General features: G+C 30.3%; 1 protein-coding gene across 2 annotated transcripts in view; it reads left to right on the top strand.

Moving 5' to 3' along the window:
• Window positions 1-11,947, top strand: part of LOC108746908 (E3 ubiquitin-protein ligase UBR3) — a 27,309-nt gene extending 15,362 nt beyond the window's left edge. The window contains exons 9-28 of one of the 2 annotated variants that reach the window (XM_018483997.1): window positions 2,295-2,476; window positions 2,618-2,757; window positions 2,909-3,051; window positions 3,299-3,465; window positions 3,546-3,789; window positions 4,006-4,162; window positions 4,956-5,186; window positions 5,327-5,491; window positions 5,711-5,871; window positions 5,997-6,471; window positions 6,773-6,918; window positions 6,999-7,145; window positions 7,835-8,143; window positions 8,349-8,577; window positions 8,735-8,950; window positions 9,083-9,351; window positions 9,707-10,063; window positions 10,374-10,505; window positions 10,597-10,736; window positions 11,013-11,947. In XM_018483997.1, coding sequence (XP_018339499.1) covers window positions 2,295-2,476; window positions 2,618-2,757; window positions 2,909-3,051; window positions 3,299-3,465; window positions 3,546-3,789; window positions 4,006-4,162; window positions 4,956-5,186; window positions 5,327-5,491; window positions 5,711-5,871; window positions 5,997-6,471; window positions 6,773-6,918; window positions 6,999-7,145; window positions 7,835-8,143; window positions 8,349-8,577; window positions 8,735-8,950; window positions 9,083-9,351; window positions 9,707-10,063; window positions 10,374-10,505; window positions 10,597-10,736; window positions 11,013-11,130 — 4,128 coding nt within the window. In that variant the 3' untranslated portion in view covers window positions 11,131-11,947. The remainder of the gene's footprint in view (window positions 1-2,294; window positions 2,477-2,617; window positions 2,758-2,908; window positions 3,052-3,298; window positions 3,466-3,545; window positions 3,790-4,005; window positions 4,163-4,955; window positions 5,187-5,326; window positions 5,492-5,710; window positions 5,872-5,996; window positions 6,472-6,772; window positions 6,919-6,998; window positions 7,146-7,834; window positions 8,144-8,348; window positions 8,578-8,734; window positions 8,951-9,082; window positions 9,352-9,706; window positions 10,064-10,373; window positions 10,506-10,596; window positions 10,737-11,012) is intronic. The other variant, XM_018483998.1, reaches the window with a different exon arrangement.
• Window positions 11,948-14,509: the final 2,562 nt, after the last annotated feature.

Raw genomic sequence — 14,509 nt, 5'->3', positions numbered from 1 at the left:
AAAATCAGAGTTTGATTGAATAAAATAATAAATTATTATTATTTTTAATATAAAAATTCATGTAAAAAAAAATATACATATATATATAATTGTATATATAGTAATTGTATATGTAGTAGTGGATGATATAAAAAAATAAATTGATAAGCATATGTATGTATATAATTTATAAATATTACGCTATTATATTTATTATATTTATTAGCGAAGAAAAATCAAAAGAGAGAAAAGAATAGTGAGCATATCTCATAGGTTATTTTATCAGATAGATATAAACGCGGCGCTAGACTACTCGGCGTCTCCATGCAGTATTTAAATCCGTGCTTTTTATTATGTATAATAAGCTTATTTAAATATTGCATTTAAAAAATCATATTTATGAAGAAAAAACAAATTTCAAATAGCATAGGAGAATTGAAATTAAAAGTTTAATGTTTTTTTGTAAATATTGACAAAATATATCTTCTAACATCTTTTGTTTTTAAAAGGATATTAAAGCCTATTCTACAATGTGCTCTTTGTTTCTTGCTTTTTACTTCTTACTTTTTCCCCCTTTACAACCGTTTAATCGACAATTGCATTTCTTGTTACGTGTTTCCTGCTTCTTCCAAAGTTCGTTAGCTTTTATTTCGAGCGACATAAAACAAAAAACCGGATAAGAAGCAAAAAGACAAGATATAAAAAATAGCGAAAAGCAGAAAACAAAAAACACACTAGAATAGGCTTTAAGGAGATGTTAGGAGATGTATTTTCAATATTTTTTTTACAAAAAACATTAAACCTTCAACATATGACTTGAAATTAATCAGTTCGGAAACTGCTAATTGAACAAAAATTGATAAAAAAACACTGACATTATTTATCTAGATTTGACACTATTTATTTAAATGGCAATAGAAGAAAAAGAAGTGAAATTCAAAATTAGTAGCAAGAAGAAAATGGTTAATATTTTCTGAATAATCTAATAGCGTATTCTGTTTCTTTTAATAACGTATTATATTTCTTCTAATAGAGTGCATTCTATTTTGTTTTCGCATAAATTAATTACATGCTATTATTGATCTATAAATATGCTATCAAGTTGTTTGATTACAAAACTATATTAAAATTTCTTTTAGCCATTTGAAAAATTTAGAAAATATTCTTAATAAAATATTCTCATAAAATATTCTTAATAGCTTATTATTTTTATTAATTGCAAAAATAGACTAATTTACAATACTTTAAAAGCAAGAAAGATAATTGATAGCTAAATTAAAAAAAATTATTTAAAAATAAACTAAATGACTAGATACTAATTAATTTTTTTATTCTTCCTAAAAATTATTTTCTGTTATGTTCACGCAATAATTATTACTTTATTTAAAGTATTTGTTAAATTTTTTTTAAAGAATTAAAAATTGCTCTTTCAAATTAAAAAATCGGTAAAATCAACTAGTTACATTCAACTATCTAACATTTCTATCACTGCGCTTAGTTTAGCGCTGAAACACTACCATGTCTCCTGATACAAATCATATGGAACAATTATTCAATACAAAAGGATAGAAAATCAATAAAAGAAGAAAAAAGAGAATGTTGTAAAAATCACAAGATATACATCAATGTACACTTATTGTTAATGTTATTGGGATTAAAACATTTTTCTTCTAGAAAGTTTAATATGCATAAAAGAGTAGCGAATTATAACTGCTCATATTATAATGTTTAATGACTTTTATGCATTTCAGAATTTATTTAAAAAAAATATTTTAATTTCATTGTATAGATACAATAAACGCAATGGTAGGCGTCTCTAAAAAATAGTCTCTTATGTCATGCTTAATTTGCGTAGTATATGTTACGTTGCTTCTGCGCACGAGTAAATGAATCTACTATAAAACAAAGTTTTAAATTTATATTTCATATGTTTACATAAGAATGTTATGACACATCTCTTATGTAAGTTTGTGTGCAATTGGCTTATATATTGTATGTTACCCGAGATATGAAAAGATTCATATCTTCCATAAAAAAAAATGTGCTTTGAGAATACAATTTAATGACACAGATGCAGCAGAGATAAATGAAGGCCAACTAGATATTTTGCACGACAGTTTTATGAGAATATCTACAGTATTGTAATATCTTACAATATTGTTATAAATTATTACAGTTATAATAATACATTATAGTTATATTAATTTTTATGAATAGTTACACTATATTCAGTGCAAGATAATATTTTATTATTGACATTGATTGTCTATGTAATATAATGAATAACGTTTTCTTTTGTGCATTTCTGCTTTCAGGTGGCCTTCTATGAGATTTTAAATGGATTGTGGGTTCGCAATGGATTGCAAATAAAGGGCCAAGCAATGACCTATATACAGTGCAATTTTTGCAACTCCATGGTGGACGCGGATCTGTATCTACTGCAAATTTGCGCCACAAAATTAATGCCAGATGTCTTTCTGAAAACTGTTATCGAAAAGTAATATTCTCTACCTTTTTTCTTTTTACATCGAATCAATAATGCAAACGTTTCAATTTATTAAAAAAAAATTTAAATAACAAGAATCTTATTTTAGACCGTATATATGAGAATATAAAAAGAAATTAATTTTTATTTTAGATTTCACGTGGTGGAATGGATGAGTTTATGCCTGTATCATGCCCCACAAAATGAATACCTTGAGGGCGAGCATGATACTCCGATGTTGGAAAGTTGCCTAACGTTTTTGGCTACTTTAGTCAACGTCAGAACAAATCTTGGTCAGTTTCTAATGCGGTTTTTAATGCGATTATCTTAAAAATTTCTCACTTTTTTTAGTAATAATAAATTTGATAATCCTGAAAACAATAGAAGAATATTAAAGCAAGAATAAGATACTTATGTTAAGACATTTATATTTTTTTATATTAGGTTTATCGGATCCTGAAATGTCTCGTCTTGAAATGGTGACCTTATTATGTATGAGTGATAAGACGCATAGTCAATTGATGGAACTAATGCCAGAACGTTGTGGAACTACTCAGAACAGAGATTTTGAATCTGTTCTAGCTGATGTAAGTTCATGTATCATGTACATTTGAAGAAATTATTTTAATTTATAATTTCTATTTTTATATACATATAAATGTTGTTACTTAATCGTACAAAATTACATACAATTTTTTGTATTTTATATATTATATATATATATATATATATATATATATATATATACACATATATACATATATATGTGTGTGTATATAAATAAATTTTAAATGTCATTGTTGATTCTCTTTTAACAGCATAATGTGTTTATAGGTAGCGCAATATAGAGCTCCAAATCTCGAGGCAAGTGGCAATATGCAACAGGGTATGTATGGACCAAAGGGTCGCGTATGGGAAGAATTATTTGATCCTTTACATGTACTGTTGAGAGCGGTTCATAGGAGAGACTTCCAAATATCTATGGATCGTTTCACAGAATAGTATGTATCAAATTTATCGGTAAAACACATGTGTTTTGAGATATTCCATTTTTTACTAATATTATATTTTTCTGTTGCAGCGTAAAACAATCAGGCAAGCTAAAGAATAATGCAACTCTTTGGCCACCATTTAGGCAACCGGCTCCAGTTTCGTCGGACTACGATGATCCTCGTATAGTTTTACGTTCCAGAGTTTTTCATGCTATGATCTTGATAATACTCTATAAGGCTGTGAATGGACGTAACATATCGGAACATGTTATGGCATTGGCTATTTATCTTCTAGAGATGGCAGTTATTACTGCGGAACCGCCAGATAAATTTGTAAATAATTCTTTTGATAAAATAATTAATCTTTAAGTTGCTTTAAACAATTCAATCTTTTTCTTATATATGTGAGTTATTACTTTACATAGTAAAAAAAAAATATGTAATTCATTATTTGTTTTCTATCTTGTTCATATGATTTTAATTTTTTTATATTTCTTTTAAAATGATTTTATCTGTCAATATTATTTTACGCTACAATATAATTTTCAGGGAAGTCCTTTATGTCAATACACTGGTGGCAGCTTTCATGTGATAAAGGATATGGATTTAGCTGGATGGTACGAAAGTGACAGTTTGTCCGAAAATCTGAGAACAACGATACCTCAAGTGATTCTAGTCCAAGAGTCGGAGCATAGCAGCTCGGACAGTAAGTATAGTATTGGGTCGTCCGGAAAGTCCGTGCGGATTTTTTCATTGATTTTTCAAAAGTTTTTTTATTTGTTGCGAAATTTTCGTTACGATTATATCATTCGCTAGAGCAAAGTTTCAGCTTTAAGAATCTGTTTTTTAAATTGCGATATGATGATTTTTATCGGAGTTATGAGCAATCGAAATCAGAATGCTTCTTTACTTAACTCGCGAATAACTCAGAAATAAAAAATTATAGGAACATTTAAAAAAAATGATTTTGTAGGGAAAGCTTTAAGTTTTCATGATGGGTAGTCGAAAATTTTCGTAAATTTTTTTTGAGCACGTGAGAGACCCCCAAAGTAAAAAGAAAATTTTTTATCTTTTTCAGCTCGTAGTTTTTGGTATGTAAAAATTATCAAACTCATATAAACTTAAAAAATGTGATAAGCTTTTAAAAGTAGAGATTTCAAGCTTTAAAACCCTTTTTTTTTAATTTAAATTTCGTTCATTTTTAACGAAGGTATCGTATATACAATTTTTCATTGTAAAATCCGCACGGACTTTCTGGACCACCCAATACATTATAACTTTGTCAAATTTTTATAGCGTAAGCTTTTTTTATATAATTGATTTACTTTGAATATATTGATAATAAGAAAATGATACTGATAACAATATATAACACATTGTAATTACATATATATTATAAAATGATGAAATTAATGTATATAGTAATGACTTAGTAACATGCTAATATATTTAATATGATTTAATACACTTGCTAATTTTTTTAAATTAATAATTATTAGGTGAATTTGAGTGGGAGATGATTCATGGAGAGATGAGCGAAGTGGCGACATCCTTGATGTTGAATGATGGTGCAGATGACGGCGCGGAGGAAGTCTCTTTGGAACTGTTGGGATTTTCTGTAGACACCGTTAGAGATGACAATGGTGTGTCGAATGCGAGTGCATCTCTACCGGCTTTGCTACCATCAGTTGAGAGTGCTGCATCTCTGCCAGCATTACCATCAACAAGTGGTTAGCAATATTTTCATATAGATCATATATTGCAAAGTTGGTACATATTTTTTCAAGACATTATTTACTATTTATTTTTTTTATAAATAATTTATATAAAATATAATATTGTTATATAATATTATTCTATAACATTATAGTGGAATATGGTGTAGCAATTGTACCTGAAGACGGAATTGTCGCCATACCAGCTCGTAGTAATAGTGAGGATGACTTAACGATACCTTTGCAAAGAGCTCTGCCGCCGTCTGAGGAAGAATCGATGGCAATCCATCTAGCAATTGAATCACCTCCTTCACCAAATAGTACGTTTTTTTACACTTTGTAATTCATAATTTTTGTAATTCATAATTTATAACTGCGCTTTATTATTAATGTAATTGCGATATTTTTTGAAAAAAGTCATATTTATTGGAGTATCTCCTTTTGGATATTTTTTGCTTCATTTTATTCTGTTAAATTAGACATATCAAAATTTATATATAAATGATATTCTATTTAATTATGTTCTTAATAATAATTAGATGAAATCGGTGGACAACCAGCATTACCACCCGTTCCTCAACGCCCGGCAGTTTTGGCTGGAAATGAAATAGTCACAGCGCAACCGATTAATTATAGGGCCACAGAAATTGTTCCATCTACATCAAATTCTTACAAACATTTTAAGAGGAGAGAGCTACAAGTAATATATACAGATATTATTAGTAATATTCTATATTTGCTTTATTTCTTATTATATATTATATGTTTTAATATATTTGCCACTCGGTTTATCTCATTGGTATAAAATATTTATGTATTTTTCAGGGTGGACCAATGCAACCGCAATCTGTAAAAGTAGGAGAGAGCATAATCTCCTTGCTGTTAAAGTTACATTCTCAATTATCCGGTGTACCAGACAGCTACAACCCCGAACAAAGTGCAATGTCAGACAATGAAGTCAGTAGCAGCAGCAGCAGCAGCAGCAGCATCAGCAGCAGTAGTAGTAGCAGTTCTTTTATATCACTATTGCCTAGTGAATCGCGAATCGGTGATGGACCATTCTTCATATCGCAGCTACTTAGAAAAATCGCGGATTTAGACCCTATATGTAAACAAACGATTATCGAGACTAGGAACAAATTATGGCCTCGTATGCAAGAGTGCGAGGAGGATGAGCAACGCGAAAAGGAGAATCGCGAGCGAGAGGAACGACGAAAAAGAGCAAAGGAAAGGCAACAGAAGCTGATGGCAGAATTCGCTAACAAACAGAAACAATTTATGGAGAAAGCGATGGAAACCGGTAAATCTATATTAAGTATACTTAAAACTCGATCGAGCCATTACACTGAAATCCGATAATCTCGATCTGGCACAACTCATCGGTTCGCGTAAAGTACGACAGTGTCGCTGCGCTTGGCTTAGCGCCGAGACATTACTGTGTCTCCAGATAATTATCTATTTTGTGTGTATATGTCTACATATATAAATTATTACAAATGTTTGTAAAAATTGTAACATTTTAATTTGCAATATTCTATTCTATAAGAGAAGTATGAATTTAATTAATGAGTTATATTAATGAAGTAATTTTTTTCTTACAGAGGATGCAGATGCATCTGGGATGGACTGGGATCAAGAGGAGAATGAGACTAAACTGACTAGTAAAAAAGAGTATGACTGTGTGATATGCAATCAAACCACTTCCAGCAGTGAAGACAAACCGATGGGACTTGTTGTATTAGTTCAAGTAATGTTTTTACTTTTTATCGCATGAAAAATATTTCGCGTTATATATACATTATATATATAAGTTTTCTTTTGATGTAGGCAACTAGCATTATTGGCCACGAACGACAACAATCGAATAGGCTAGTTCTTCCCACGTCCGATGAAGATCCACCTATACCCAAAGGAGAAACTCGAGGCGCTCATTTTGACCGCAGAATGGACGAGATGAATCGTTTATTTGACACAGTAAGTGAACAATGTACTAATAAATTTATTTACAGTGTATGTGTGTGTGTGTGTGTGTGTGTGTGTGTGTGTGCGTGCGCGCGCGCGCGCGTGCGTGCGTGCGTGCGTGCGTGCGTGTGTGTGTGCTGTATACATTTTTTACGATTCTTTCTTTCAAAGAATATTTTCTATTTTGCTGTATTCTTTATTGTGACTAATACAAGAACGGTGAAATTGTAGAAGTTTGACAACCAATTCTATTGAACAATTCGCTTGGGACTGGATATTTAAGTTAATTATAATTTCCAATAATAGCGTTTGTACATCAAAATTTGACTAAAATGTGGACAGACTTCCAACGGACACAAAGAAATATGAGTCTATATTTTCTGAAGAAAAAGATAAAGATGTATGGAGACTTTAATCAAATTTGTTCGTTTAACAAGAAAAAATAAAGCTCATACTTTGTTTATACATACTTTGTTTATAGTACATATACTATTAAATATCCCGAATGTTTTGAAAAGTGCCATGCTAGAAAAATGTTAATTATTCTTCCGTATTGTATTTTTATTATATTTATTTTTAGTCGAAGTAAATCAATATTAAATGGTTAGTAAGATATTTTTCTTTATAAAATATATCTTCACAAGCAGGTGAAAAAATAAGCATACAATATCTTAACATTAAATAATATTTTTATTTTGCAGTTGTCTTGGCTGCTCTCGGTTAATATAGGATGGGAAGGTGGTGTCCATGTGCAAACGTGTGGCCATCATTTACACCTCGACTGTTTAAAATCCTATCTAGAGTCCCTTCGTAGTCAACAACGGCAGCAAAGTCTAGCGGTGGAACGGGGCGAATACCTGTGTCCGCTGTGCCGACAATTAGCTAATTCTGTTTTACCGCTGTCGCCGCAATTAGGTGAATGCTCGGCGGTGGTGCGATCTCGTCATGCTTCTACGGCGACCATACTCGCGGATCTAAATACTTTTCTCAAAGAGATACAACGAAATCCTGTACGTATATAATAACTTTTCTTTTTAGCGATTTTTTTATTTAGTATTATTATATATTATTTATATTTCAGTATATGTTCATGTGTTTTTACGTGCAACATTAATATTAGCGTTAAAAGATTAAAATTAACTAACATTCTTATATATTTTAATTAAGATATATCAAGAATGTATCATTTATGCTAAATATATTTGTCGATTCCAGGTGTCTTCAAATCTGTCTGTGGCAATGGGAAAAGCCATGGAAGATATGACGAGTTGCACGTATCTAAAATATAAGCAAAAGAACTGTAAACCTAGTCACCAAAGCTTGTTCCTTTTTGTAACTTCGGTAGCTCGAACTAATTTTGAGATTGAACTTGTACAACGTGGTGGTTCGTTGTGTGTTGCACCACCTACTACAATACCTCTGATGCCTAAACGTGATTGTATAGGTATGTTTCTTAATATCGATTTATCAACTTAGCTTCAGATATCCTGCTTAACTCTTCTGTCTTTTATTTATTTATCATATGTAATATATAATAATTAATATCTGGGTGATATTAATCTGTAGATATGAAGATTAGAAAAATGTGTTTTTTCTTTCAGTCGCGCTTCTTCATGTTTTGGCGATGCATGCTCGGGTACTGACTACGTGGCCAGTGCATCATGTATGGCAACAACTATCTGGCATATCGTTGATGGAGGAATCGACGTCCTCACTTGCCTTGACACCACATGAGAGACAGGTTCCTCTACTTCTGCGAGATCCGACCGCCATGCTCATTCAATTCATATTGCTGTTACCGTTGCACTTGGATCAAAGTACGCACATTCTAAGGATTTTTTTGCACTTTTTATATCGAAATAAATTATGGCGTAAAGGCATATATTTAAGACACATATTTATTTGAATATATGTGAGTAACAAGAATTAATATTCTTCTTCTTCCACAGCATACTTTTCTGGCGTGGTAAAAGTCCTTTACAACTTGCTGTACTATCAAGTAATGCTGCAAGTAAGTTGTAACTTCTCACGAGAAGAGCGAAACATGATTCTAAAGAAAAGATGCAGCTGTGCTACTACGCCCTCGGAAACTATACTAGCCGAGATTATCGAGTATTTTAGCGAAAGCGGGCTCTATCCTGGTACGGACGACAATAAACCATCTACTTCAACCTCTCCCACTTATGCCAGAGTGAAATCGCATTGCATTGAGCAGCAAGTATGTTCTATAAATAGAATAGAGCTTTTTTTATATCTAAACATGTTTTTTTTTAATTAACTTTTTACGGAGTAATTTATCACGCTTTATATGTCTCATAATATTCAATATTTAAATGATCTCATCTTGGCAGGAGGCCATTATAATATAATTTTATATCGTTATATTATATATTATAATATAATATAAATTTATATCGTAAACAACAAATTGATTATTTCTAAAAAAAAACTTCCTCATATTAAAAACACCTTAAATGTTTCAGTATGATTCTTTGATGGAATAATACAGATGTATATTTTTATTATTTCTATATTTGCTATTTGATAATTTGATTTGTTATTTGATTATTCAGGTCCAATCATTGTGCTTACCGTTTCTGCGAGTGGCGGCATTGTTACGTTATCATCTATACGAGCAGCCGCTGCCACTGATCAGAACACAGCAGAGCGAGTTTGTGAGACTGGTATATTATCTGGAGCTAGTCACGGAAGGCATGAGCTGGGACAGCTTCGATTCAACGGTAGCGCTAAATTGGCAGGAACCAGAGGCGGGCGTGTCGGTGCCGCTCTTCTGGTGCGATCAGTTGATCGCGTTTCTCGCTAATTGGCGTGGCCATCAACCGGCTCGAAATCTGATAATGGAACAACATATATCGTGGCATGTGCCGAAATTAGTTAGTCTTCCAAGGGAATACGAAAAAATCTTCACGGTAAGATCCAGTAATTAGAATATATATATATATATACATACAAATAAATATGTACGAAGTTCGTTGTATTTAAAAATATCGCTTAACTTAACTCATTAATTCAATTAATTTAAAAAATGGAAGCAAGAAATACGCATAAATAAAATTGTTATAAATAATAAAATATAAATATATCTATATTTGAATTCAACATTTTATAAATTAGAACATTTTCTTTATATATTTGTATTTGTACTCTATTACAACATTCATGTATTATTTTTATTCATATGCTTTTATCCATATAAGTATATGTATTAATTCTTTTCAGTATTACCACGAACGACAGTGCAGTATGTGTCATTCTGTACCGCCGGAGATCAGCATCTGTTTGTTATGCGGCACTATTGTCTGCCTCAAACAGAACTGTTGTAGACAGATGAATGTGTTCGAAGCTACTCAAGTGAGCATAAAATTTACTTTGCTCGACAAAATATTGAGATCATTCACGAATATCAAACTGTAAATTATATTTCACATTTTTATACTTTTAGCATTCAATCGACTGTGGTGGTGGGACTGGCATCTACCTCGTAGTGACTTCGACTTACATTATCGTGATACGCGGTCGACGAGCGTGTTTATGGGGATCTTTGTATCTCGACGACTTTGAGGAAGAAGATAGGGATCTAAAGTAAGTATGATTTATTGTACAATGTAGAATAAAAATATATATGAATAATAATGTGTAATTAAACATTAAATATTTATTATTCTAATTTTTAACATGTTGAAACTAGGCTATATTTTATTTAAGTATTTGAATTCTTTCATGACAAATTACAAGTTAATTTTTTTTTTAAATTATATGACTTTTAATACTATATTTTACTAATTATACAACTTTTAATACTATTATTTAATCTATTGTTTGATATTCTATTGTTTAATATTATAAATAATCTTGTAGACGTGGCAAACCCCTGTACCTCAGCCAGGACAGATATCAGCTTTTGGAGCAACAATGGCTGGCTCACAGATTCGATCATACGAAGAGAACATGGGTATGGCATCGCGATGCTCTGTGACCCATCACGATGTTGTCGAGAATCGCTCGTCGCACCTAATCTCAGAATTGCAGAAGACTTTCTTCTTTCCTTCCTTCCTTCCTCTCTCTCCCTTCTCTCTCTCTCTCTCTTTCTCTCTCACTCCCGCGACTCCCACAATTTATTCTCACACAAAATGCCTCGCCCTTTTGCAGCAATGCCTGTGCTTTAGAGACTACAGGAGATAGATTTTTCTCGACGGATATTATATATTTATTATGTAATCGCGAGTAAGTAGTAGACGTAAATAATGAATGAAAGTATTAAGAAAAAGAGCGCTCGTCTGGAGGGAAAATAGATTTTGTTCATATAGCTGCGCATAATAACTTGAATAATACGTACTAGATCTGTAGAAATTGTGTCTGCTCTCAGAATGAACACCTGTATATATTTAAGTATATACACAGAACTGTTTCCATATTTTAATCTTTCTGTATAATTGTCTCCAAAATTAATGGTTACTTAAAAGGAAAAGTTGGAATCGAAGTTACACATTTTTCTTTTAAATTATACAACTGCATAGAAAAAATGGAGTAATTTTGATCCTAGACATTTTTGTGCGATAACCAGCAATCTCAGAGATTGTTATAAAGGAAAATTAAAACAAGAGATCCTGTACATACACACACACACACACACACACACACACACAAAATATATATGCATGTAAGCATATATAAATTGCGTTATAACAAAAAAGGAGTACTTATCTAGTATGTAGTATTTGTATTTTTTAGATGATATATAAGTGATAATAATCAGAGAGAGAGAGAGAGAGAGAGAGAGAGAGAGAGAAAGAGAGAGAAAATTGTGTTGCTTTGAGCAAAAAAAAACTATTCATTTTGAAAAAAGAAATAATTTTCAATTTGTTCTGCTTCGCCAGATGCTTTATGCTGATTCTACAATGAGTCGGTAGTCGAAAATCTTAAATCTCTTAATCAGTCTTAACGCATCTTCACCTAAATAGGTGACTTATGATTTTTCGCATCTACGAGTTGTTCATTGTACGTTGTTTAGCTCGACTGATGAGGAGGAATAAAATCGAATTTGGTCAGTTTTAAGAAAATCATTAGTCTTAGTCGTACAAGTTAGCTGTTGGTCAATTTCACCGATAAGACTTAGGACTATAGACTACCGACTCATTGTAGAATCAGCATTATAGATATTTAGAAAACAAATACAAATTTTTAATTTTTTTCATACGGCGAAGTTATGTAAAATGAAAATAGAAGGTGCATGCATCAAGAGCTTTAAATATCAATTGGAACACAATGTAAATGTGAATATCATATATATATTTATACATATATCATATATAATATTATATGATATATATGTACGAATATGATATATGTTATATATAATAGAAAATATAATATTACATACATATATTCTTACACCATAGATTGGAACATGACTGGAAGCATGACGCAATCGACAAATTAATGGCTTCTCGATTCATAATACAATGCAAAATTGAATTATTATAAAAAATTAGAAAACAATTTTTTTTAATTACAAAATTACAAGAATATGAGTCTGAATTATCCGATGCCATAGACATGTAAAATATATAATTTCCTTATTCATTATTATGTTATGTCTTATTCTCATAGATTATATTAATGATTATATAAATATGTAATTATATATCACATAATTTTCCATTTATAGACAGAGACATTACATCCTGCTCTCAAACTTTGATAAAATTTTAATAAAATTGATTATTAAATTTTTAATTAATATAAATTTTACTGAGAATATAAATGTGTTATTAATTAAATTTATTATATTATATATATAACATATTAAAATTTATAATTAAATTTTTAATATTGTATAAAAATGTTATTAAGTTTATTACATAAAAATATTGTTAAATTTGTTAACGTAAAAAGATCTACTTATATAATTTATAATCTATAGCATCGGAAATTGAACATATATATATTTTATTTTCAATTTGGATATTTGTGTTATGAATGAATTCTCTTACTTTATTATATCAATGCATAATAGTTGATTTGCGGTATATCGCTTGTTGTGAAAGAGTAATTTGTATATCGGATATTTTTGAAGAATAAGTAGGATATATACATATTCCATAATTTGTGCTTTTAATTTTAACGATAGAACCTCCGATGAACTTTGAATTAATTTTAATAAAAAAGTATTTCTAAATTTTGTGAATTAAATATTCGGGAAAATAACGAGTATAATGAATTTAATGCGAACTCTTTACTTTCATAAAATTTTAATAAATCAATTTTAAATAATTGATGTTAACTTTCGTATGAATTTAATTTTACGATTACGAAAAGGTATATTACAAATTAGAAACTCCAATTAGAAATTAATGTCTATCGTTAGAATCAAGATCACAAATTGTGGGCTATTCTGTATGTAGCTACAACTAGACTTCATGCAGCTAGACGATGCAACTCAAAATTTCTTACCGCATACCTAAACATATTTGCGAAATGAAATTTCTTCTAGAGAAAAATTTCTCCTCCCATACTTTCGTATTGTACAAATGTAATAACATAGCTCGCCACATATTGCATTATTATATATATATTAGTCAATGCTCGAAATAAAATAATTTGTATATAACTATATGATTATTTTTAGGATTGTGCTTATAAAAGTAAGAGTTTATAATAAAATATGTACGATTTGAAAGAAAGACCTGAAAGTTAATGAATTATTATATAACTGTCGAATATGATCAATGTATAAATAAAAGCGATTCTAGCCAAGATATGATTGTCTCGTTATTTCTTTCGTTGATGATTAAAATTATTTATTTCTTAAACTGAGATCGTATTTTGAATATGATATATATTTAGTATACAGAGTAAGGCATTTTAATCGCGAATATCTTAAAAACTAAGAGAGCTATATAAGAAAATGTTTTATATGAAAGTTGTAAGTTTTCTTGAGGGGAAAGAAGGTGGAAATAACGGATTTTGGATAGGGAGCACTATCAGGTTAGGTCAATATAAATTTAGTCAAGGTCAACATAAATTTTTTAAATGGAACTCCATTTTTTATTGCATGTTCTTGTAGCATAAAATATTTTTTCATGAAGTACTTTTCGAATTATAAGAAAAATATTTCATGAAAAAATATTTTATTATAGCATTTTAGAAAGCTCTCAAGGTGTGCTACAAAAATATGCAATAAAAAATGTGGGGTTTTATTTAAAAAATTCATGTTGACCTTCATCTGACTTTAATAGTGTGTTCCCCTATCCAAAATCCGTTACTTCCTTCTTTTCCTCAAGAAAACCTACAACTTTTATATAAGACTTTTTCTTGTATCTTATTTAGTTTCTGAGATATTCGCCTAGGGCGAT

Source organism: Trachymyrmex septentrionalis, unplaced genomic scaffold (genome assembly GCF_001594115.1).
Source record: "Trachymyrmex septentrionalis isolate Tsep2-gDNA-1 unplaced genomic scaffold, Tsep1.0 scaffold19, whole genome shotgun sequence".
NCBI classification, from domain to species: domain Eukaryota; kingdom Metazoa; phylum Arthropoda; class Insecta; order Hymenoptera; family Formicidae; genus Trachymyrmex; species Trachymyrmex septentrionalis.
This window is presented reverse-complemented; position numbering and strand designations above follow the sequence as displayed.